Source organism: Panthera uncia (assembly GCF_023721935.1).
Source record: "Panthera uncia isolate 11264 chromosome A1 unlocalized genomic scaffold, Puncia_PCG_1.0 HiC_scaffold_16, whole genome shotgun sequence".
NCBI lineage: Eukaryota > Metazoa > Chordata > Mammalia > Carnivora > Felidae > Panthera > Panthera uncia.
In genome coordinates, this window is record NW_026057576.1 from 9,836,895 (window position 1) to 9,862,959 (window position 26,065).

The 26,065-nt window shown below is 39.6% G+C and overlaps 1 protein-coding gene and 1 long non-coding RNA gene across 5 annotated transcripts; one reads left to right on the top strand and one right to left on the bottom strand.

Annotated features, from left to right (window-relative positions):
- Positions 1–695: 695 nt before the first annotated feature.
- On the top strand, positions 696–10,909 carry LOC125933683 (uncharacterized). Its single transcript, XR_007461067.1, has 3 exons — positions 696–902; positions 2,611–2,746; positions 10,680–10,909. It is a non-coding gene; the product is annotated as an uncharacterized LOC125933683 (long non-coding RNA).
- HSPH1 (heat shock protein family H (Hsp110) member 1) lies at positions 1,123–25,455 on the bottom strand. 4 transcript variants are annotated; one of them, XM_049646760.1, is made up of 18 exons: positions 24,953–25,454; positions 22,395–22,452; positions 20,430–20,570; positions 19,602–19,724; positions 17,782–17,881; positions 16,529–16,662; positions 15,850–16,094; positions 14,733–14,961; positions 13,181–13,287; positions 12,799–12,932; positions 10,519–10,727; positions 8,757–8,888; positions 6,121–6,258; positions 5,119–5,244; positions 3,557–3,664; positions 3,358–3,477; positions 2,980–3,141; positions 1,123–2,025 (listed from the first exon to the last, which is right to left on the bottom strand). In XM_049646760.1, the coding sequence occupies exons 1-18, from the start codon at positions 25,057–25,059 to the stop codon at positions 1,819–1,821; spliced, it is 2,580 nt and encodes an 859-aa protein (XP_049502717.1). In that variant the 5' UTR covers positions 25,060–25,454; the 3' UTR covers positions 1,123–1,818. The 4 variants fall into 4 exon arrangements, with proteins under 4 accessions (XP_049502717.1, XP_049502716.1, XP_049502719.1 ...); XM_049646759.1 differs by lacking the exon at positions 24,953–25,454 and adding an exon at positions 23,962–24,617; XM_049646762.1 differs by lacking the exon at positions 8,757–8,888 and having other exon boundaries at positions 24,953–25,455.
- Positions 25,456–26,065: the final 610 nt, after the last annotated feature.

Genomic DNA, 26,065 nt, shown 5'->3' on the forward strand with positions numbered 1-26,065 from the left:
TTTTTTTTTTTTTAAATCTTTCATCTTTTATGAGCTTCCCAATTGTACACAGAACACTAACCTACCTTCACCTGTCAATGGGGAACTGTACAATGAGTATGTATTAGTGTGCATTAAGAGAACAGAAGAAAAACCACGAGATCAACTCTACATGGAAAAACAAAGTTAAAAGAAATTGCAAAGTGGGAAAATGTTTGAATGTTGGCAAATGGTTAAGATCCTCAATAGTAACATGGAAAATCAATAAACACTACAAATAAGAACGAGTAAAACCTTTATGAAACACACGTAGGCAAACAAATTCATCATGTCGGAAGTACAAGCCACACGTAACAAAGACAAGTTACTTAGTGCAGAATGACTGTCGAGTGTGGGATTTAAGATTGGGGTAGCTGGAGTGCCAGGGCTGTTTTAAGGACTAAACTCTGAAAAGCCTGACACACAGTAGCTAAATAGATTATTGTAACAGACTGGCAACACATAAAAGATGAATTCCGCCCCTTGGTGAGGGAAAATTGGTCCTCATTAAAAGAGCATAAAACTGCTGCCCTTAGTGGGTATAGCGTGGTTGTCATCTATCCTAAATGAGCATGTCTTCCCCACCCCACCCCCGACACTTCTTGTCCTTAGAAAATACGCAGATAGAGACAGGATTCACCGCGGGATTGATTAGATTAAAAGACCCAGACAAACTGCTCTCCACCGGCACTGGGACTGGTTAAAGTAGTTTTACGTATGTCTTCACATTGGAACTCGGTAGAGCAGTAAAGTTACAACACCTAACTGTATTTCTCTCCTTGGGTCACAGTTTTAGAAAACATCCTACACAACAGTGGAACACGTATACCCGTCCCCACACACACCCGTCATCAGGAGGAAAAGGCTCGAAAGATACGCAACAGGTTAATGTTTTCTTCTGGGTGTTGGGAGTTACATTCAACTTTATATTAAAGACAATGTTTAATATAATAAACATAGGCTACTTTTCTATCGGGAGAAAGCATATGTAAGGGGTATCAGAAAAGGGAAAATTGGGATTTTTCATACGAAAGAACTTCATTTCTGCTACAGTTTACATGCTTTTCCTCTCCCTCAGTCCCATTTAAGTTAGTGACAAAACCGTTTAGAAATGACACCATAAGATGAACTTTATTTTAAAGCTCATAAAGGCTTCACAATATCAGTGACAAACAGAATCCACATTTCTTCCAATTTACACCTTCACATGACAATGTGCTGTATAACAAGAGATAGAGTTGAAAGTTTTTGTTCTGCATGCTGCTAACACATTTCACTAGCTTTTGCTTTACTCATTGGATTTTTTTTAATATCAAAGCAAAAAGTCATATTCTATTGGACAGAATTAATATTAGAAAGCCCTTATGAAATCAGACTTAGTCTTGTTTATAAACATCCACACCCACACACGTGCTGAAATGGAGAGCAAAATGCAAGAAAACTACCTTGGCAGGAACAAATGCTTCAAGATTTTAATCACAGCCCTCTTGAACAAGCAGTACAGTTTATTTTCTCCAAAAGACAAAAGTCAAATTCATCCTCAGTGATGCAAATGGGAATACTGCACAGAAGCTTAGTATGAATTCACAATTCCACAGGAATCTGAGAGTTACCAAGGCAATTTTCCCTTTTAGGATCATAAAGACTACAGACTGAAGCTTTTTTCCCTTTCCATATAATACACAAAATTTCTAAACATCCTTAAAAAAGAAAATATAAATAGTCTCAGTATGTTATGTAGAGTCACATACTGTGGCAGAAACATCTACTGACTGAAGGACGAAGCCGACGTAGTGTGCTCTAGTCCAAGTCCATGTTAACGGGCCTCTTCTCGTGAGGGTAACACTCCCCGTTCTGACGTGGAGGCTCGGCACCCAGATTTTCTGTGCCTTCTAAATCTTCTTCCTTTTTATCAGTATTTGGGCCATTTGGAGTTCTTTCCAGTTTGGGTGACTCGATCTTTGGTTTGGGTTGTGTTACGACGGGTTCACAGGTGTTATTCAACTCCTAAGCAAGGAAAACAAAACTGGTCGTCAGGGTAACTCAGATCCATCCAGTCATTTTCAATTACTTTCATAACACACGTGAACGGGTACATTTCTACCAACTCCAATTATATACAGCTCAAGGAATTCATTTTCTCGTTACACTTGCCCAAAACGATAGCCTGAGGCCTGATCAAGAGAGAAGAGAATATTCTTGTAGGATGTGTCAGGAACTTGCAAAGTACTCCTATATCATATTACCCCACTTAATCCTCACAACAGTATTAGAAAGTAGGAATTATGATCCCCATCTAGGTCGGAGAGAGAAGATGGTTCAGAGAGGCTGGATAATTTAACCTCAAGATCAGGAAAACCAGTGAGTGAAGAGCTGGGATTCAAGTTTACAGCCCCCTGACTTCAAAGGCTCACGATTCTTTAACCTTCACCGTGTTTAAACATTCTTGCAGATGCAAAGCATTCTTTGGTTTTCTTCTCAGCTTTCTTTAAAGCCTCACACACTTGGCAAGTCCTTCCCTGACGCGATACCAATCTGGGTCCTTCTCCAGTGCCCGGAATCCTAACACTCTACTTTCATTTGTGCCCGCAGCACCTGACACCATCTGATACACTTCCTTCCGCACTTGTAAGCTGTGAAGCCTTCCTCGAACCAGCAGGTGGACTGTGACAGGGCGGGGACTGCCTCTGTACACTCAGTTTCACCTGTGACCAATGGTTGCCACATGGTAGGCGCTCAACAAATGTATTTATTGAAGTAAATGAATAATGAAGAAAAGGAAATTGTACAGAAACATAAGGTCTTCTGTATTTTGAAGTATCAACAGTGAACTAATAAGAAATCTGGTTTCAGTCAGAATGAGGTAAAGACTGATCAAAGAAAGAATTGTCTCAAGTTCACAGGATTACAACTGGAGTCCCGAAGAAAACACAGGAGTAAACGTTAGACAGTAATGCTTACCTTTATTTTTGCTTTAATTTCCTGAGCACGTACAACTGGATCCTGGTCAAGACTCTTTTTAGCCTGAGCATTCATGAGGTTGTTCATCCACTCCATCACTTCATTAACAGACTTCTCAACCTTTTTCATCTCAGACTCATCGATATGATTGTATTTCTCATCCTGAATGGAAAAAAAGCAGTTATCCTGTGAAACGAAGTATTTAACAATAACATCTCACCTGACCCAATTTTCCATGAAGTTCATACCTACCTCTGGTCTCAAACACGAAAACAAAGGTCTCACTTAGGAAGATGTGTTCACAACGAAGGTTCCTCAACTTAGTATTAGTTTATTAAAATCTAGGTTAACTTCCTTGCGATGTATAAAAAGACTTACATTATTTCTGAAGTCCGCGGCTATCTTGGCATAGTGCTGCAGTCTCTGTCCCAGTTCTTCAAACATTTTTGGTCGTTCCTCAGCTTCTTGAAACCGAACTTTAACTGGAGTGCCAATTTTCTAAAACAAAATGTAATAAATTAGCATTTGTCCAGCTGCATCTCAGAAGTCTGTAGTCTAGGGGGAGAGAAGGGCTTACCATTAACTCTTCCAACTTGTCAACATATGCTTGTTTAGCTTGGTCCTCTCCCTCTTCATAGAGCCAGTTTTCGGTCTCCGTGAGCAATCTCAAAAAATTTTGGTGATCCTGTACAGGAAACAGAAGAGAATCCGTATCAGTTGCAACTTGACTGCAAAAATTTTCACAGCAAAACAGTCATCCTCAGAAGTGTTAAACGCTAAGTAACCAATCTTACTTCTAGGAAGGCACTCTGATTAGCTGGATTCTCTTTACTGAAAAGTTATCAAGGAGCAATGAACACTATCCGTGCCATACATTTTACATGAGGGATGAACAGTAATTCTTTGGCTTCTCTTTTACACAGGGACATCTGAGAATTTTTGGTAAGCTGCTTACTGACTTAATGATGTATCTCAGAAGTCCAGTGTTGGACAATCTCTACACTGAAATGTGGTTATGGAAGAGCAGTTCTCTTCCCGTTCTCCAAAGCAACTGGGCCCTGACTAAGGAACTTTCTATTCACTCCCACAACTACCGAATACTGAAAGGGAGATGTCAGACAAGTTGACAACAATTCAATCACTGAACCTAAATCATTTCCGAACCAATTCATGTAATTATTTCTACTCTAGCCTGAGGAGGTCTACCCTATTTTGGGTCATCTCTCGTTCAGGATCCAAACCATCTAGGAAATTCAGGAAGTGTCGGGGCAGAGCCAAAAACCAAACGTTTATTACAAGGTAGCTCAAGGATCTTAGAACAAAACAGACTCCTCCAAGTTTAAATTCTTGTAACTTCAGGATTAATCCCTAAACCATCCCAAATTTCTATCTAGCCAATTTTTTTCCAAGTCCCATCTTTCATAGTTGGGCTTCTGGGATTTACTCAGAGCCACACTGACTTTGGGAGCTTAGAAAAGGGCTAAGGGGAATAATGTGCTCAATAAACTTTGGAACAACTGCATGAACAAGTCTTATGGGATAAAACAATGACCACAGAGCAGGCAAGGGAACCAGTCATTAAAAAAAAAAAAAAAAAAAAGGTCTGAGGTCTTTAAAAGCAAGGTTTTCTCCTCTTATTTATCCCTCTAGCCCCCATACCTTTAGTGTCACAGACTCTGAGTAAATATTTGATAGGTTCTTTCTTGTGGATGGTAACAACTAAAGGGTCACTGGGATAAGTTAGAATGTAAAATTGCACATCACTAACGGGCCTCTTTCCGAGACTTTGTTTATACAATTTCTATTTCAAGTTTCCCGTTTTCAAAAAGCGTGTTACATAATCTAGTAGAGATTTAAATGTCAGACTTGAGATGAAACACTTGATGAGATTATCTGAATAAAAACAGAGCGTGGGGCACCTGGGTGGCTCGGTTAGTTAAGCATCCAAGTCTTGATTTCAGCTCAGGTCATGATCTCAGGGTTTGTGAGACTGAGCCCAGCATCAGGCTCTGTGCGGACAGCACGGAGCCTGCTTGGGATTCTCTCTCTCCCTCTGCTCCTCCCCATCTTGTGAGCGTGCATGTGCGCTTTCTCTCAAAATAAACTCAGAAAAAGAAAACAACAACGCTCTACACATACCTGCTCACATATAAATTTTTCATATGGTCCACACAACTTGTCCCTGAACTCATACACATATTCCTCCACCGCATTTTTAGCATCGTTTCTTTCCTTTTCCAATTTATCTTGCATTATCATCTTACCCTGTCAGAAAACAGAAAAGGTCAATTCCAGTCTTCTGTTATCTGTAACTAAATTTTAACTAGACTCTGGTGTTAAAATCAACAATTATATACCCCGCCCCCAAAAGTGTTAACAGTTCTAACGTACACCTCATGAATCTTCCAATAAATCTTACAAAGTTCTTCATTTACTATATACACATAGTAGGTTGGGATTTAAAAAAAAAAAAAAAAAAAATTAGGTAATAAATTACACAGCTTCCGCATCTCAGGTTTAATACCAAGGGGGGGGGGAAACTCAATCCGCTGTAATTATTTTTTTTAGGTAGTTATAGGATCGTCTCATATTAGGATTAATATCGGCAAGCGTGTAATGGTCACACCATTCTGCCACCATATTTGAAATTAAGGACTATAAATTTATTTACCCACTTATGAAATATAAGTGAGGTATAATTATTAATTTTCTAAGCACAATGTTGCCATCTCAGCAAAATAAAACGGAATCTCAATTATGTTCACATATTCTAGACTACAAAGAAGCACAACGTACTTTAACAGAAAAATGTAGTGTGGCCTGAAATACCAATTGTATTGTGTTCTGTACTAGGACATACTGGCATCCAATTTCTTCCAAGAACTTGGGCAATCAATTATATACCTGGCAGAATGATCTACGGTACAGATTTCTTTCAAAAGGATGCAAAACTATAAATCAAGCTTGTTAAAAACATTAAATTGGAAAACCATTAGTTACGGACTCATCCTATTCCTAAAACTGTATAGAACTTGGGAGTATGGGAAAGAAGTGTACGTATTTATCTATTAGAAATAAGGGTAACAGGGCCAAACAACTAAATACACAGCAGAATGAAAACTATTTACCTGAAGCACTTACCTCTGTCTCAATATACATGTTAAGAAGGTCTTTCCCTAACTGCCAGACCAAGTTGGCTTCAACAGGCAGCTCAACATTCACCACCTTTATTTTGGGTTTTTTAGCTTCTGGAGGCTGGTCAACTTTCTTTTCATTGACCTTAGGGAAGGGGTAAAAAAGAAGTGGAAAAATTCTTACATAATCCTTGAAACAATGACAACGGTATCTCCCTATCATACTTACTGATGACTTAGGCAAAAATAAAGTCCCTAAACTTTAGAAGAATGTCGAAGACCGTCTAATTCCCACCACACATTTTACACTGGGCTGCAGTTACAAGTTAAACATGTCATACTTTCCTTCAAGAATTCACCAGGATATTTTTCTCTTTGCATGGTAAATTTAATCTCTCCTGCTAAAGCTTTTCTTCATAGTTCTCTAATTTTTAACCCCCTTCAACAATATTTCAGACTCCAGAAGTCAAAAATATTATTAAATTGCCACATCTTTAAATCATAGTCTAGAACCTTAATAGTAACAAGATAGATTATGACCAATGCTAAGCATGTTAGGACCAATCTACTCCTGTAATATATACTTAAATCCCTGTATCCCACTATTATACCTGTTGCAATTATAATTAGCACTATACTGATGAGTGCCTTTTAAAGTTTCCTGCTGAATGCGGGGATTATATACATACACACACACCCATACATATATGTAAGTATATGTATAAGTATCCTTATTCCTATTATCTGTTTTTGAATGATCCCACTTTTCACAAGCAACTCTGTAAGGTAAAAACAGACAAAGAGCCTTAATATAGAAAGTGAAATGATGCAGCAAACACTAACAATTTACTGCAGTTTTTAAAAATATGTAAATACAGGGCTAAAGAAGTAAGTATCTCTCCTATTGCCTTTAATTTTCCAGGACTTTTCTGTGTTTCCATTTCTATAGGCTCCTACTAGCTGAGATGGTAAAGAACACAATTTAGGAAACTCAGCTGTGGAACAGATTAGAAAAACCAAGGGGTATAAAACATATACCCTGACTGGCTGGGATGGCCAAATAGGAAAGAATAGCCCATCGATACGGCAAACACCACCGGTGGATAATTCTGGGGAGTTAAAAAAAAAAAAAAAAGGTTGAAGCTCTAGGCACTTCATAGAAGAAACTGGGACTTGAAAAAGGTTCAGCGGCTTGCCTAAAATGATGAAGACAGAGACGGGACTAGAACTCCTGTTTCCCAGACTTATTTCAGTATTCCTGAGTCACAGGTCTCAGTGCGGCCAGCTGCCTCACCCACAATGATCTTGCCAATCAGCCCGCAGTCCCCATGCCTTCTTCACTCTAGCGCACAGACCCCCCAACAGACTACGCATGCTCCGGGGCCACGAACCACAAGGAAAATGAATTAGATGACATCTACACCTAGCAAAACACAGGAGTACGACAGATATTTGGGAAACGAATGGATGACAGCACATGTGTGGCAGTGAAGTCAGCATAAGACTCTCTGACGGTCCAACATTAAACCAACTACTGACTAAACCAATACATCACAAAATGGCACTCGACAAGGCACGGATGAAGAATCTCCAAAGTAGTATGTGACAGTGTTCCAGAGGGTCTGCTGCTATCAGTCCCACCTACAACTAAGAATATGAGATGGTGCCCCATGTTATGTTCCAGACAGGTACTGAGACCATCAGCACAAGTCAGTTCATGCTCAACGCTACGTGAAGGGGAAGGATGGGGATGGCAGGGAGCTGTTGTGGCAAAGAAAGCAAAGCTGCTTCACCACCACGCAACTCTGGAAGAGAAGAAAAAGGCGGCTTTCAGAGAGTCAGGAACTAAAGCTCATAGTAGGACCCCCCCGCCAGGACCAATCAGGGCATGAGATTAAAAACTGAAAGCTTTTACCAAGTGTATAATGTATTTTTGCCAATGAACAATTCTAGAATTCATCGGAGGGTAAGAGAAAACCAAATCACTAATGAAAGATTAATAATTTACATGCAACTTGCACAAAAAGTGGAAGTTCTGCAAAGCACAGAATGATCTGGAGTCACAATGGAAACTTCGCAGTATCTATCAGACCATGAATTTTAAAGGTTTGCTTATTAGGAGCTGTCATTTATTCAAGGGACACCACACAACTCATTTAGCTTCCAATACATACTGTGGAAGCACGGCAAAGAAAAATTACTTCGAGGTACGATCTGGTTGTTCCCAGATCATAGTTAATTTGACAGGTCACTTGAGAGGAGAAAAAAGTTTACTAGACTCCTATAGCCCGTGTATTTATCATCAGACTAATGCAAGCAAGAACTCATCACACAGCACTGGGATGTAGCTCTTTCTGCTCCTCACATTAGCAGATACGTCTGGCACCAGAGAAGACAAGAAATGCCATGCATTCATCTCTCGTTGCTCGGAGCAGCAGTTCATCAAGAGAAGCTGTCATGTTTAAAGCAGGATATTCAGTTTCCTCATTTTAATTGAAAAACACATAAAAAATTAACAGAAGAAAAATCCTACCCAGAATAAGATAACTTGGTGCTTGCTCTTGAAACTGCAGATTTAATGATATCATTAATGATCACATGTTGCAACATTGTCTAAAGGAATGAACTAGAAGAGTCACTCACTTTGTCAGCATCTGGGATTTTGTTTTCTTCTGAGGTAAGTTCAGGTGAAGGGGGAGACTGTGAGGTTTGTTGACCATCAGTTTGTACCTGGGGCTGTGTTCCAGCTTCACTGTTGTCTTGCTGGATATTTTTCTGAAATGAAAGCCCAGGCACAAAGGATGTAGAAAGCAGGTGTACTTGTATAACTTTAATAGGTTATAGGGCACCAAAGACAGTACACTCAATTTCTGAAATCTTAATAAGTGGGGGAAAAAAAGAGACTGGATAAAAGCAAAATAAACACATGAAAACTCCTTACAAATCTTAAACCTGTAAGAAATTCTTTCAACGATAGCAGTTAATATAGTTAAATAACCAAGTAGTAGGCATTTTGATTGATGTGATGAGTCAAGAACTCTCCTTTAAGAAACTTTCACCTAGCTTTGTACAGCTCTTAAGCTCTCAAAAGCACAAAAAGTAGGTTGACTCCAGGCCTCTCTCCCAAAAACAAGATTCCAAAACTTAAATTTCACCAGCAGCTGTGAGCATCTCAACACAGCTCCATTTCAATGAAATGAACAGTTGCATAAAATAGCCAACTATCAGTCCTTCAGGGATGCATCATTTCAGCTTACAGATACCCAAGACCGCATCCGTCCCCACCTTCTTTTTGGGATCCAGCCATTTCCACCTCAGAAGATCTCAGGATAAAGAATATACGCTACATGTTAGTAGAACTCAATCCCCAATAATCAGTGCTTGCTATGCTCTTTTCCCATCTTCGGGAAAAGCCCAAAACATTCTAATTTAACTACTTTCTATCCACCCTGAAGCCTCTTAAAATTTTCTTTCAGAACTTCAAGATTCTAAGGCAGACACTGAAGTATTCAAAAACAAGGCACTCATGATGTAAATATACCCAAAAGGCACTAAGAGATTGATACAACAGGTATTAGAATAATGGTATCTGTCGCCAAATGGCAAAGTATATGGCACTGGTCATTTAACTCATTATTTTGAAATTTTTCTAAATGAGAAAATGAAGGCTCAGATGTAAATGTTCTCTAAACATTCTAGAAATGGTAACAGTGTTAACAGAGTTGTGTGGCCACAGGATACCATACTTTCTCACATGTTAACTAAAACATCACACCACCTGCCTCTTCACGTAAGCTATTTGTGATTATTATCCAAAAGGAAACTCTAACAGTTAATTTATCTTGAAGTTTCTTAAAATTCTTCTGCACTCATGCTAACAAAAGTCTAAATTAAGAACGTGAACAATAACAACTTTCTATTCTCTATGTAGATACTTCTCTTCCCTCCTCCCACAATACAGCAAGCCATGTAAACAAAAGTGCAAACCATGTAAATAAAAGCAAGTCCTGAAATACCAAAGTCAACTTCACAATTTTTAAAAATAATCTTTAATATTTGGTATATATTCCACCACATTCATTTTTTTAAGTCTTTTTTCTTAATCATCAGTTAACACCGCCTTCTCAATATGTGGTCGATGCCTTTAAAAAAATGATTCAGAGAAACTTTATGACTCTAGTTATATTGTAATGTGCCAGTTCAAATTAAGCGATATAGAGTTTAATCGATTATAAGTCATCAAATTCTGGGCTGTATATTATCATCACCTAGCAATTGCTATTATCACCCTTACCCAAAATTCTAATAAAAATTAAGAAACATGTATTTTAACCTTTCCCTACCCTTCTCCTATAGAATTAAATCAACTATATATTCAAACACAAAGGGTGATCCAGAAACTTACCTCGGTGTCTGAGTTTTCTGCTGGTCTTTGATTTGGACACTCCATGTCTGTTTCAACAGAAGATACTTCATTCTCCTCAGTTGGGACTTTCTCCACCATAGATGCTGTAGAGATGGTGAAAATGCCATGGGTATTGACTCGCACTTTCACTTTCACTCTAGATTTTTCTCCATCTTTCTGCGCAGAAACATTCTGAACTACGAAGCGGCCTGGAACAAAAAGAAATTGGCAATTTTAGAAGTGCATCTAAAGCTCCGTAAAGAAGTCAAAGGCCCGAAAATACAGCTTGAAAGTACACTAGTCCTAAATCTCCCCAATTTTCTCTACCAACTGAATTAAGAATCTTTTTCACTACAAACATAAAATAAACTTAGTTATATGGTATACTTCAGTGCTTTGAGATTAGTCTTAATATGCCATAAAACCTTCAAAAGCAAGGGCACTCTTGTGATCGGGTGTATTTAACATAGATATTGCACTGCTGACAAGCAGTCCCTGCCTCCTCCTACCCTGTTTCTCCAGATTGGTGGTAAGGGACAAACTAGACTGGAAAATCTGTTACCAAGTGTAAGGTAGACGGCTCTCAAGCGATATCAAGCACCAGATGCATTTTAATCCCACAGGGGCTTTAGGGAATACGGTTTTTCTGACTGAATAATCAAAACATTTCCCTAGGTCTTAAATACGAGAGGTTTTCATAACACCTGTTTATCAAAGTCTGAAATTACTATGCAAAATACAGTAGTTCCAGAGCCATTACTCAGGGGGGGTTAAGAGTGTGGACTCTGGCCTGGGCTTGAACCCAGGCTAGGTGTCCTAATTCAAGTTATTTAACCTATGTTTCCATGGACAGAGTTGCAAGTGTTTACAGTGAGCATGTAAAACTACAGAACCAAGTGCTAAGTGTTAGCTATCATCTCCACCAATAGTCTTATTCCAGAGATCACTAAACCAAAATTAAGTATTTTGAACCTCATATGTGCAAAGCACTATATGGGATTTAACAGCCCTATATTTAAGGTGCTGTCTACACAAACACAGAAAGTTACATATTTAATTACCAGGTCAGTGAAAGATGTTGGAATTGACATTCAATAATTATCAGATCACTAGAGGTCAGGAAATAATTACCATAAGACCCATTTAAAGAAACAGCATTTACTATGGGGCATCCAAGACAAGTCACAGGAGAAAGAGAAATTCAAGACCATTCTTTAAGTATGTCTAAGCTTTTTGGTTTTGGTGGTAACATGTTAACTTGATGACATACTAAAAAACCTGGATTATACCCTTTGCATGATGGGGAATTAATGCATAGAATCCAACCTATTAAAAGTTCAGTCTCTATTCAACAATTTCTTAGCAATAAATTCGTAAAAACTGTTTAAAAACAAAACCAAACAATCTGTGCCAGTACACTTTTAGTCTTAAATAAGAAGAAAGAAGACACAACTGGTCAGGTCAGACTCCTTCCAACAACTTCATTACAAAAAGGTATGGGGCAAGGGTGAGTCCGGAACACATCTAGCGATGCTGGCGAATTTCGCCCTCAGCCTGGGAAAGAGACATGGCCACGCAGGAAGATGTATCTGTAGCTCTCCAACAGACTTCCAGTAACTAGGAGTCAAAACAGACAGCGCCAAACCTCTCCAAGAAAAGTGTACCAAAAAAGATGTACTTTTTCCACTGGGTTCTGAGGCAGGTTTTAAGTTGGAAGTAATGTTCCATCCAGAAGAAAGGTTAACAGTAAAAGTAGGTGCTGATGCTTTAAATAGAGACTGTATTAGAAGAGAAAAAACACTGAAGAGTCCCTAAACACAAATATGTGGAAGTAACAGTGGCACCAGCAAGTCATTTCATCTCTACTGGCCAATTTCTTCATCCATAGAAGGAAAAGATTTCTCCATCACCATTATTCTAAATCAACGATGTCTTTACGTGGAATTCTTTTTTTTTTTTTTTTTTTTTTTTTTTTTACATTTTTTTTTTTTATTTATTTTTGGGACAGAGAGAGACAGAGCATGAACGGGGGAGGGGCAGAGAGAGGGAGACACAGAATCGGAAACAGGCTCCAGGCTCCGAGCCATCAGCCCAGAGCCTGACGCGGGGCTCGAACTCACGGACCGCGAGATCGTGACCTGGCTGAAGTCGGACGTTTAACCGACTGCGCCACCCAGGCGCCCCTTTACGTGGAATTCTACTCCACTCAACATCAAGAAAAATTTTTACATTTGTACACTAAGTCTTTAAAAGCATAAACACACAAAATTAACGGCTCACCTATTTTTGCTTCTGGATATGGAACTCCTTGAGGGTCAGAATAGAAAGCTTCTAGCTCAAAAGGTCCCCTTCTCAAGAAAGTGAGAACTTTGGAGAAAGGAGCAGCATGGTTTCGACTAAATACTTCATGCACACTAGAGGAAAGGAAAAAGCATTCAGTATTGCAAACATGTAAACTTACTGTGCTACACAAACTGAATCAACACTCTGAGATCTCTACCAATTCTAGCCCACCATTTATTAACACCAAAATGAGAGAAATATTTTGATCAGTTTGGTTGTTCAAAGATCCCAGTAATCAGACTCTCAACTGTAAAAGTCATTTGTTAATTTTCCTTGATATTAAAATACAGTATTTGAATAGTTATCTTCTGCTACCTACCCTTCAGTATCTTCTGAATCATGGTTCCACACCAGAGATATTGGAAAAGGAACTGCATCCGTGATGGAAAATTCTCTAACTTTGAATGCTGGGGAAAGAATTGCACACTTAAAAGGAAAAAAGAAAAAGGATTATCAGGAGGCTATGAATAAATAATTGCATTCACCCTTTAATTAAAATCGGATATCAAGTTTAAATTCAAAATCAAAACTGCTTACGGTACACACTGTCTTAAGTGCAAAGGATTTTCATCTAAATACTATGCCAATCACTAAATATAAAGTCAGATAATACAGTGAATCTTAGGATGGCAAAAGTTAACTAACAGCAAGTTTCATAGGAGCTTGGGAAAAAACATGGACCTTTCCAGAAATGTCCTGACAGCAACTTCAATTACAAGCTGTACCACTTTTGAACCTGTGTATATATCCACAAACAGCTCTGTCCACATCATCTTTCGAATGTCTAAGAAACTGAAAAAAGATAAAACCCCAAATATTCATATTTTCAAGGAATTTTATGAAGGAGGTGATGGTAAATTCACATTTGGGGTAGATGACACCCAACAGACAGGTGGATTTAGAGTAGTTACATAAAAATGACTAAATATGTGACTACGCTAAAAGTCAGTTTCTGATTAGCATAGGACCCTTCAAAAGAGAGACCAAAAGTGAGCTCTTCCTCTAAAGAAATGATACGCTTCCGATGTTCTGGGGAGTTGGGAGACTTCTTAGGTAAGGGGGCATACTCCATTATCAAGGAAAAAAGCAAAAACAAAAACCCCATGACAAATCATGATGATACAACAGATAATTAACAATGAGTACCTACATGTTCTTCTTTAAGTATTAAGTATAGTCCTTCTAAGTATCTTTGTGTATAGAATCTCTTGCTTTGTTTTATATCAAAAATAACTGTACGAACTAGAATAAAATTTAAGGATTGTTAACTTGAAACTTAGTCAAAACTACTTACATCAAGACTGTGATATCCTAACTACAGATGCTGCTTTTCTTATCAACAACTTCTAGTTTTGGTGCTTTTGCTCCGCCAAACACACTTGAGCCTCTGAGCCACCTTCTTACTTGATAAGCAAGTTAAAATCAATTAGGGGGAAGGGGGTCAGCTATTTTCTAAAATCACTTGTTAACTAATACTCCTAGCCCAGGAAATTTCCCCCAAATCAATTCCTTATTGCACCACATTGTTATTCTAATCCCCCTGTGTGCTTTGTAACAACTGTCAACACCACACAACTGATTCATGCTTTACAGTTGTGTTTCCCGTGTCTCCTCAGAATCATGCCTATTCCTAATCCGCAGTTCAAGAAACATCAGCTGCAAATTTCTTTTAATCAGGAATTTCCTAGATGTTCCGGATCTGAAAATCCTGGTCTCCCCACAGCCTTAACAGATGTTTTTGGAAGTGTGCTCCCTTGTGATATCTATTAGACACAAGGCTCTCCTTACTGTATGACCCCACCACAATGAAACAAAGCAGAAATGGCTTAAGGAACGAGCAGCAAGAGAAAGGAGGGCTGAGAACGTAATACCTGCAGTGCACATCCTCTAGCTACTGCTTCATCCGCATTGAGTGTCGTGCTAATATCTTTTCCAAAGAATCGGGCAATTTTTTCTTTCACGGCTGGAATTCGTGTAGTGCCTCCAACAATCTCAACCGCACTCACATCTTCAACTCTGAGCTGAGTCTGTTCCAGAAGGGAATGAAGGGGAGCTTCTATCTTTTGCAGGAGGTCAGCACAGAGTTCTTCAAATTGTGCCCTTGGCAAATAAGAGGAACACTATAAATTTTTAGAAAAAGCATCTGAAAGCCAATACTTTGTTCTATTTTTTTTGAAAATAATATTAACCCAATGAATTTGTTTTTCCTCAGACAACCTCCATTCCGTATGGGCCAAATTTAACTATACTGTAATTTGTTAACTTAAAAAAAAATATATATATATATATATGTATACACATATATATACACACACACACACATATATATATATATATAGAGAGAGAGAGAGAGAGAGAGAGAGAGAGAGAGGGAGAGAGAGAGAGAGAGAGAGAGGACAGGTACAGAAAAGAAACGGGAGAAAAATTAGCTCTACCAGCATTAATGGAAAAAAAATCACTATTTAGACTGCCGTTTTACTCCTAAATGGTTTTTGTGAAACCATTATTCAATTACTAGCCCAGAAACACCGAGAGTTGATAAACACTAAAAAGATTTCATCATGAGGACACTTAGCAAAGATCTTTTTAAAAAACCTCTTTGTAGGGGCACCTGGGTGGCTCAGCTGGTTAAGTGTCCAACTTCAGCTCAGGTCATGATCTTGCGGTTCATGAGTTGAAGTCCCGCGTCAGGCTCTCTGATGTCAGCACAGAAGCTGCTTCAGATCCTCTGTCCTCACCCCCCACCCCACTCTCTCTCTCAAAAATAAACAAACATTAAAAAAAACCCAACAAAACCTATTCTTTAAAAAAATATAAAACCTTTTCGCACAAGTGACCCTAATTCTAATGGTGTGAACAGTCCTAGTATATAGCATATAATCTTGAAAATGTGGACCAAGACTCTCAACACCACAGCTAGACTGACACCTGGGCTATAGTTTCAGCAAGAAGTTTCTTGTGTTTAATCTAGCAGAATTCAAGACGCACCTGTTCATCTTTCCGGAAACATCTTTGTCATTCATAAAGCACTCGATATTCAGTGGTAGGTCTGTGCTATTAGAGCTCATTAGCTTTTTCAATTTTTCACATTCTTGATACAGACGAAGCAGTGCTCGAATCTTGGATTTTGCATCCAACTTGTACTTAGTTTTAAATTCTGCACAAAAATGTTCCACCAACTTTTCATCAAAGTTTTTCCCTCCTAAGAAAGGATCAAAAGCTGTTCCCAGTACCTAATTTAGTTAAAACAACAAATAATCTGGTTATTTTCAATCATATTTTTAATCAGAATCTTAAATATTACTACACAAACAACTAAAGACTAGTAAGATCAAAACTTTTATTTAAATTATAGTAACATGAAATCTATGAAAAATGTTACTACCAAATCCAAATGAAATGCTGAATCTCTAATTTACTTTTAATGATTACATAGAAGATAATCTTAAAATGCTTCTCCTTCCTAAGCAAGAACACTTAAGGGTCTCCTAAAATAATCACGTCATCTTTATGGGGAGCAGTGTTAGGAATAAGTCCTTGTTACTATAGTACCCAAAATTCTGCTTCCTAAGAAGCACAAAGTTAAGAAGGCTCAGTAGCTTAAAGTAATGACAACTACAACACATTTAATATGTTTTGGTCATTTAGTTCAAATTTATGACTTTACCTTCAATTTTCCCTTGTTAAAGGCACAGGCAGACACTTGAAAAGCTGAGTGTCCCATATCAACAAAAACCACTATCCGAGGTTTCTCATCCAGGCTTGGGAGATCCTGCTTATAAATTCCGTAATTCAAAGCAACTACAAAAAAATAACTGTTTCAATTCCTTGTTTCACATTTTCTTAGGAATTTCATCATTACCGAAAGAATTATACATGCAGGAAACTTGGTGAACACGTTTCTTTCACACCTGACTTCATACTAATTTTCATGGCATAATTTTTTCCCTTTCCGATTTTAGAACAATGCTCTATTACTTTTCAATGAAGAGATGTGACAAAGAAAATGTACAAGGTGCAAATACAATGAAATGTAACCACAAACATTAGCAGGCTAATTACACCATACTTACATTTTAACCACAACCTGCCAGGAGAATGCTTATCCAAAAAAATTAAGAATTTAATATACAACTATAGCAATGGCAGTTCCTACCAATTTCTTTTTAGAGCCAAGGCAAATAACTGATGTACCTTAAGGAGACTGGGTCAGCTTTTTCTGAACTTTGAAGCCACCATATTTCTAAACATGTATAGCCTAAGAATACACCTTTATTGATACTTGAATTAAGAGTTTTAAAGAATACACATATTAGAAATATTCTGGAATAAAGTCTTACTTGCTTTGTCTGAATACACTAAATTGTAACTTGACTTTTTGTTCACCTGTAATCATAAAAAACTAGTAAAGGCTCTAGGAGGAAGGAACAGTGACTGGTCCGCTCACCACCCTATCCGTACCTAACACAACGTCTGGCAAATGGTACAGCTTAAATCAATATTTGATAGAAAATGAGTGATCAATGACTAAGGGGGAAAAATTTTTTTAACCTCATTAATACTCGTAGCCATGGTAGCTGTGAAACCCAAAATCCTAAGGTTTGGGGAAAATTTAACTATAAAAACCATGTGAGGAAATAAAAAACTAAATCCAACACACATAATACAAAGGACTGAAATATATACCTAGAAGTACTTCCTAATGACAACAGATTCATAAACTGACACAGTGACCATTTCTCATTAAACATAAGCATCTGAAAAAAAACAGAATTCCTGCTTTCAAATCTAACCCATGTCTTTTAATAGGCTATGTTTCTACGGGTACATGAACAAATGTTTGGCTAGGATATCTGACTTGTCTTAACTCAGTTTTGATAGTATATTCACTTCTACACAGAAGTAGCTTTTTTTTCTTACCAGCTGTCATGTCATTCATAAGTCGTAGGCAGTTTAGGCCAACTATTTGTGCAGCATCTAATACAGATCGCCTCTCAGCATCTGTGAAGAAAGAGGGGACCTACCAACAAGAAAACAAAGAACCTTAAGTTGTCTAGAGCACACACAAATTCCTCACGACCACTTATGACACATTAACAACAGTCTAGATAAATATGTGCCTATCAAAGTTATAAAACAGAAACAGACATTTACACTTAGTTTCTAGCAAGTTCCGTAACTTTCAGAAGAGTAGCTGTTTAAAAAAAAAATGCCCCGAAACGGTATTATCAAAGTAATCTTTACTATAACCAAATTTTAACCCAAAATAAAAATTAATCAGGAGTCTTCACTAAGACATAGTGACAACTGCCTCTACCTAATAAAAGAAAGCTTTAAATCTAAGTGTATGAAATACCATTTCCAAGCCAGTCTGAAATTTCTTATTTGGAAACCACAATGCTAAGTCAACATTTAATGTTAAACGTAACTAAACTACAGACAATACTACAGGTACCTAAAGGTAACGCACAGCTAATTCTCGTATACACCACCGCCCTGCAGTTTGCTATTCACTGTATTCAAGCATTAATAGATGACGGGGTAATTCTGTAGACCTGTTAAGATCACAAAAACATTTTTTGGCAAAGCCTGTTGATATTCCTAAAAAGAAGAGCAAAAACAGCTCAAGGGATGGGATGAAATTTCTTATGGTGCTGACCTGTGCTTTAGCTAGGTTAATTCTTTTGATCACTTTCTAGGACAGCACTTTAACTAGGACACTCTTCAGGAGAATCTAACAATACATTCATAGCATCACTTAACTAGAAAGTACCTAAGAGAAAACTTAGTACAGTGGCTTTCATTTTTCCCCAAAGTATTTGTAGCTGCTTCAGAAAGAGAGGCAAGAGCAAAAGTGGGTCTCTGCTCACTTTTCCAATCAGGAACACTGCTTTCAGCAGTTTTTCCATATTAGCTTACTTAGGGAAAAAAAAAAAAAAAAAGGAAAAATTACTGACGTGTAACTTAATTCTTAATTTTACCAGAGATTAATATTATTTCTCCATGCAACAGCCAAATAATCCTTTTTAGTAGAACATATTCTGTCTTGCAAGGGCAAGACAGGGCTCTCTGCCTCATCCTTTCACATCCTAGGACACACAGTCACCAAAGCTTCTGACTGGTCTGGGCAGGCCACCCTGCTCATGTTGTAATGCAAAGACCACGCGTGATGTAGTCCGTTACAGACAGTCTTAGTGCGGAGCATAACCAGAGCAGACCAAAAGGTGACCCTACACATTTGGGAAAGCAGAATTTACAGCTGCTTTTTTGGCGTCCAAATAAAAGACTGACTTCTGTCCTTTTCAAATACCCCTAGATAACTTATCAACTGTCCACTGATAGTGGATTTTCCAGTGCTAAAAATCTTTTAAGTTTTGTCACTACTGGTAGGTTACATCGTAAAACTTCTAGTGAACTGGTTCACAACGGACAGAATTCTGAAAATCCCCGTTAAGCGTACAGGTTGTCTAACAGTGTTGTTAACGGACAGCATTAGAACATCTTCCATTTCAACCGACCAATTCAGTCTTTTCAAAGAGTCCCGCAAGAGATTGATTTGCACCTCCAGTCAGGAACTCCTGCAACTTCTTGCTAAAAATACCACTCAAACATACTCTGAATGCTCCTGAACACTCTGTTAATACAGTCCAGTAGGATTTTGATCCCTAGTAATAACACTTAAAGGGTAGGAAGAAAGGCAAATTAAAAGAAAACACACTGCCTTGTTGAATTCTACTTACTGAAATAACACAATCTGTTACTGGTTTCTTGAGGTTGTTTTCGGCGGTTTCCTTTAACTTCGTCAACAGCATGGCTGTTATCTGCTCCACACTAAACAGATGTTCTTCGTCCATGTACATTACCTGTATGAGGGAAAGAAAACATTTTAAACGTTGTAGTACTTAACGTTTATATGCTAATACTGACTTCCATATATTATTACATATCCTCTTCTAGAAAATCTTTATTGTTGCAGCTGTCATTAGAGAAGAAAGGAACAGGACACCAAAAACCAAACCAACTAAACCCAAAATGCAACAAAGAACTTTTCTCTAGAGATGAAGAGAAAACAAATCTAGGGTAAATTTTCCCCCTACCCAAAGTACTAGTGAAAACATTATACAAAGTAGTAAATTTCCATTCTAACTGAAGAGATGAATCACTGTGACAAATATCATTTTGTGTAGGTCATAACACAGGAATGCCTCCGCTGGTTTAAGAACAGATCTCTGGTTGCATTACACGAGTGCTCTTCAAACAATTGCAACTGGGCTGTAATGGAACAGACTTTTGTAACACAATGGAGAACTTTTTAAGCACCACTAAGTAAACCTAAATTTTAACAATTATAAAGAAGTCATAAGATATTAATTAAGTTATAGCAATATATGCCACTTAAACACTTTTTGGCCATTAAAACATATACCTACAGTTTAAAAGAACTTGACAAAAAAAAAGATCATCTAATTAAGAAATTTGAGGTAAACATTTATTAAGAACTAGGCGTTTTTTTCTATAGGTGAATTTCATTTCCTATTAAGCACATTAAAGTTAGTCAGTTAGATTACCTTTATTCCAACTCCACCATTTTTCATTGGAACCAAATCGTAACTTAAGTTTCCCTTCTCCTTTTGAATGAAGGGGTCATTGAATGCTCGGCCATGAAACCTTTTGAAGTTAGACACTGTGTTGTTTGCATGAGTGATTTGCTGAAAAAGAAACGAGAAGTTAGGTTTTTTTTCTAATTGGAACATCGGTAATTATAATTTTATAAAAAGTCAATTGTACGACTCAAACCATAATATAAGTAACTTTCTCCGCAACCCTGGGAAATGCCAAAAGGTAGGAAATGAGAAGAAACAGGAGGCAATGCTGTCACTACAGACTTTTAAAAAGATTTCAAACCCTGCAAGATAAAATCAAAGATTGGGAAACTACCTCTAAAGCCCTGAACAAATCAAGAACTGCATCCCTTTATTTCATTCCTTTTTCCCCACTAAACTTATTAAGTTTTATATCCACCGAATACACGAATAAGGAGATCTAAAAGCACTACAAGTCAAATTACATTTTTTAAAAAAGTTAACGTTAATTGGTCAGGATAAACATTTTGTGCCATAAAATACACGGGCTGCTATAATCACGGAATGTTAATTATCGGTACCAAAAAGCAGAAGAAGCAAGGATCATTCAAAATTTCTAAGTGACTTTTAACTGCATATTTTTGATGATTAGACTCCGGATTAAAAAGTCCCACTTCATAGTATATTTCACTCAAAGCACTCAACAGTGAAAACTGTATTTAAAATACAGAAACAATTAAAATAAAAGATTAAAAACAGACTTCTAAAGTAATGAAAATACCAGAACAGTTTCCTATTTACCATTTTCTCTGGTCTACTTCTTTTAAAGGGAGGAATACAGCCTGGCAGTAGTAGTTTTTCAAACATGGAATTTAAGCATGTTTATGTACTAAAATTCCCTGTGATTCTGAAATGGAGTTGAAGTGTATCTAGTAATCTACAGGCTACATCTGAGCCTCCACTGAGTCTCCTCACAGAACCACAAAAAAACTGCAACAGCATTTTAAGGTCTGGCATATCAATATTCTAAATAGCCATATTGAGGGAGACAGTTCCTCCACTGATGTGTCCCTTTTCTTTTAAGTACACCATTTTGAGTGTGCATAGCTATTTTTCTCTCCTTTGCCTTGTATCTCTTCCAACTTGCCTTATTATAGCATTCCAGGGTTTAGAGTTTTGCTTCTTTTTCAGCAGTACTATTTTCTGTGTTTAAAAGAATTTTTTCAATCTCTTTCTTACAGCCTCTCCAAACAGATTTCAAATTTCATGTTCTTTTCCTTTATTTTTTTCCTCCCCAACCCTAAGGGTTCCTGGTTATAATGTGAGCCCTAAATGGAAGGGGCATACATAAATGTTCTAGTCACATTAATAACAAGTGAAGTTAATTTCAGTGATTTAGTCTAACAGATCCAAAATACTGTCATTCAACATGTACTCATGTTGAGTATCGATGAGATACTTTACTTCCTTGTAAGACTTCAAAAGCTCATGTGTATGTCCTACTTACTTCCCATTTCAATGCAGAGGAGGCAAATTCAAGTGTATCTAACAGCTACCCTGAAGACGGCACACATCTAGACACAGTTCTCCCAGTCTTACCTAAGTAACCTGAACATGCTTTTAAAATATAGAACTTCTAGAAGAAATCTTCCTTAACTCTTAAATGAGTATCACAATTCTACATGAAACAACTTCAGGTGTCTCATTTATAATTTTTAAAAATTAGATAAATTAGAAGGTAGCAAAATCACTAAAAATTAAGGTTGGCAGATTAGAAAGTTAAGACAGATCTTACTCACTGAAAGAGGAAGGGAACAAAGAAAAAAATAACCATCTAAGGGCTCTTAAGGAATACGTACATTACATTTCTAAAACTCAAACATAAACAGGCTTCAATATTTCATAACCTCTCCCTTAAAAACGTGACCAGAATGGTCTTAAAGAACATACCTGATTTTTGGCTGCAACTCCAATGGTTCTGTTTTTGGATCCAAATGATATGACTGATCTAGAAAATATACAAACCACAGGTCTCAAAATGTTGAAAAGCATAGACGAGAAAATAATACACCAGTTTCCTACCCATGGTCGGAGTGCTGGTGGGCGGCACAAGTACAGCATAATGTTGTAGTCTAAATCTTTAGTCAGATACTTAGTAGAAGCCCACTTAATTGTTACTCTGAGAATGTAATCTAACGGGCAGTTAGCCAAAAAAAGTCTGCTCATGGCTCAGGGGGCATTTTCCATTACTTCAAATACCCGTGTAATTCTCCAGGTCCCCAATTATTAGCAAAATGGACATTAACTCTGAAAATACTTTGAATGAAGGGAATTATTTTGGCCCTAGCCACATGATCAGCAAAATATATGGAGTGAATTCCACTCTCAGTTGGCAACTCTGTACAAATCTAAGTATCACTGTCATACCGATTACTGTCCCGATATACCTCCACCCCTTCAGGATCAACAGATTTATATGAATCCAAACAAGTTGGCCTAAGTCAGGTTTCTGCAGTGTAAAAGCACAAAAGGGTCCTACGGGGAACTCTACTTAAGGAGGCCAAGTAAGTATGATGCAGAGCAAGTACCACAGCAAACAGAGTGTAATTGTTGAGGGAAAAGCATGAATAATTAGTTCCATTAATTAAGTCAGCTTTGAAGAGATGAAAGATGACCTCTGTGAGACAGCCTTCTCAGCAATGGAAACGGAACGGTAGCACAGAGCACAGATAAACTCAAGTCTTGTCAGGAGGAGCGCAAATCAGATTTTCAATCAAGGCGCAGGTAGGTGAACAAAGTGGGAATATGCTGAGGGCACTCAACACGGGGCTGCATCAAGTTTAAGGTTGCTCTGATACCGTGGACCCAAATTATCTGTGCAGGTGCTCTAAACAGCATCCTAAAAGCTGCAGAAGTGTTCAAAGGCTAGAACCTTCTGAAAACAAAGTAACATTCTAGGACTAGAGTAACCATTCACTTGCAGAACGACTTTACTCATTTTCCACTTGGAAATTAATAGTGGCCAATGCAAGTAGCCAAATATCTATTGTATCAACAAGATCACAGGGAACGCCAATGCTGCCCTGTTTACCTTTTCTAGGGACATACCTGCTGTCTTCAGTTTCACAGTGGTCACCACAGCCACGTATACAGTATTTTCCTAGTCTCATCTGAACAGCTTTTCTTTTTTATTGGATCAAAGAGAACAAAGATGTGAATTGTACCTAAGCATGAAAGCCTGACATACTGTCTTTCTTACCGTACTCCAATTATACAGACCTTTACATATCGAAAGAACAGACTGTAAATTTGCAAAGAGGTAGAATCGTGGAGTAAGTCTTTCCAATGGTACTACCCATGTCAAACATTTGCTAATTTTCTGATTTTCCATTCACCTTCACAAATGGCCATCTGCACTCAAGCAGTGATACAAACAGGGTCATCCTACCTTTGAGCTCAAGGTATCATTCTAGGCTTTTTATCTTGGGTTTCAGACGTTGAAAAAATTACTACCTACATTAATTTTCCTGAGAAGGAATCAGTTGTTTCCATCAATGTACATGCAGGCGTGTTTGCATGATGATCTTCAGAAAACAAGCCCCTTGAAAAAGTTGCTTTAATAAAATGTTGCCCTTGCCCACCCCACGCTGCTGTGGAATAGAACATTCTAATTCTGACCACATCCATCCCCGAATTCTAGCACAAAAGTGTGCAATTTTCATCTTATCTCCTTTATTTAAACTGTGCAAAATTAATAAACTAGAACATGATTTAGGATTCCTCCTGAATGGCTCTCCTAAAACGAGCAAAAGGCCCTTTACATCTTCACAAACGATCCCAGGCACGAAGTCTGCTAGCGTTAGCAACCGAAAGTGCGCAAGAAAAGGCATCTATCAAAGGAGTGATTCTGCGGTCGCTAACAACAATCCGCCCGCTCACTGGACAAGCAGCAGCATCCAGGCTCTGGAAGCTTCTAGTTCATTTCGGAGACTCGATGCGGAAGAAAAAGCTCAGCAGCCCCGCATCTGCGGTGCGCAGAGGCATGCTCGGAAGGAGGGGGACAAGCTGGGGGCGGCTCAGTCAGCTCAGAAGCCGCGTGGGGAAACGGGGGCGGCCGCGGAAGCAGCGAACTGAGGCTTGCCAAGAAAAGGGAACGAAATCGCGGGCTTGGCCTTAGCTCTCCCATCAGTAGGAAGCCCGCCCCAGAAGCGACGACCCTGGGACTCTCCGCTCTGAGACTATTCTTGGCCTCCGGATCGCCAAAACGACCCCCCCCCCTCCAGTCCTGCCGGCAAGCCCCCACCCCTGTCGGGCAAGCATCCTGCCGGGCCGGGCCGCCGGTTCCCAACCTTCCCCAGGGGCGCACCGCTACCCACATCGCCCTCCGTTCGGCCCGGCGCGCCGCAGCCCGCCCGCGAGCCCCGGGTCCCCACGGTCCCCAGCCCCGGCCCCCGCTCTCTCTCCGCACTCCAGAACCTCCCCTGGCGCCCCCGCAGGCTCCCACTTACGGGGTGCAGCGGTCGCTGAACTCGTTGGCGATGGTCTCGATGCCCCCAGCCCGGGCCACCGCAATGTAACAGCTCTGCGAGCCCACATCCAGCCCCACCACCGACATGGCCGGGTTGCGGTCCGCCTCCGCCTCCGCCTCGGCTCTGGGTCTGGGTCTGCGTCCTCCTGCCGCCCTCCCGCTGCTTCGGCAGCCGCTTCCTGCCCCGGCCGCGCGCGGCTCCCGCGGGGTCCGACCGCTCCTCTGTCACACGGACGGAAACACGAACGGCCCGCCTGCCGGCGCCTCCGGCTTCCCGGGGACAGTGGCAGCACTCGGCGGACTAAGCACGGGAGAAAGCGGCGCTCGGTCTCCGCGGGGCGCTCCTCAAGCTCGGGAGGACTGTCTCGATCTGCACCCGCTGCTCACCGGCGCGGCGCTCAACTACCGACCCAAAAGGGGAGGTCCCAATTCCTCAGCCTTATGTATCGCACTGATCAGAACTTTCCAGAATCTGCGGCATTTACTCACCGGCGCCTCCACCGGCCCCTCCACGTGCCACTTCCGCTTCCTTCTTCTCGAGCCTTCTCGAAAGATTCTACCCAATGGGTGGCTGGTCCCTCTGGGGAGCGCCGCGGTTGCCATAGTGGCAGAAGAGCCGCTCTGGCGCTATTGGCTCAAGCCGGCCAGACTGACCCACCTACGTCCCCGCCCGCCCTAGCCACAGCTCTTTGCTCTCCGAATAAAACGGACAATGAAGACGGACCCCCAAAATCGTAATCTTCACAGTTTACTAGTGGGTGATGGTGTGCGACCCCGAGGGGCTGAGAGCGGGGAAACAAACCCCACTTCTGCGGAGACCCTAGACCCCTACACCCTGAGGAGGCCGACCAGCTGTCAACAGAGCATGTCGGGAACCGTAGTCCGGCCGGGAGACTGTGTGCGCCTTGTATGCTGGGATATGTAGTTCCGGCCGCAGTGCGTGCCGGGACCCGGCTTTGTTTTAGGGAGTTCGCGGGAGAGGCCCGGTTCCCCGTACTGTGTTTGCGCGCCTTCTCCAGCAGTGGCATCTTGTTTGCTGTTTGGTTTGTATTCGCTTCTATTGTTGTACAGATCACCCCACAGTGAATTATGA

Bases quoted from the DNA above. Each gene is read 5' to 3' on its own strand.
- HSPH1 (XM_049646759.1), bottom strand. From the start codon at position 24,131: ATGGATGTGGTCAGAATTAGAATGTTCTATTCCACAGCAGCGTGGGGT. The intron at 13,288-14,732 runs GTATTACGTTCT...TTTCCTTTTAAG, and splicing joins CTAGAGGATGTGCACTGCAG to TGTGCAATTCTTTCCCCAGC. The intron at 3,665-5,118 runs GTATGTGTAGAG...TTTCCTGTACAG, and splicing joins AAAAATTTATATGTGAGCAG to GATCACCAAAATTTTTTGAG.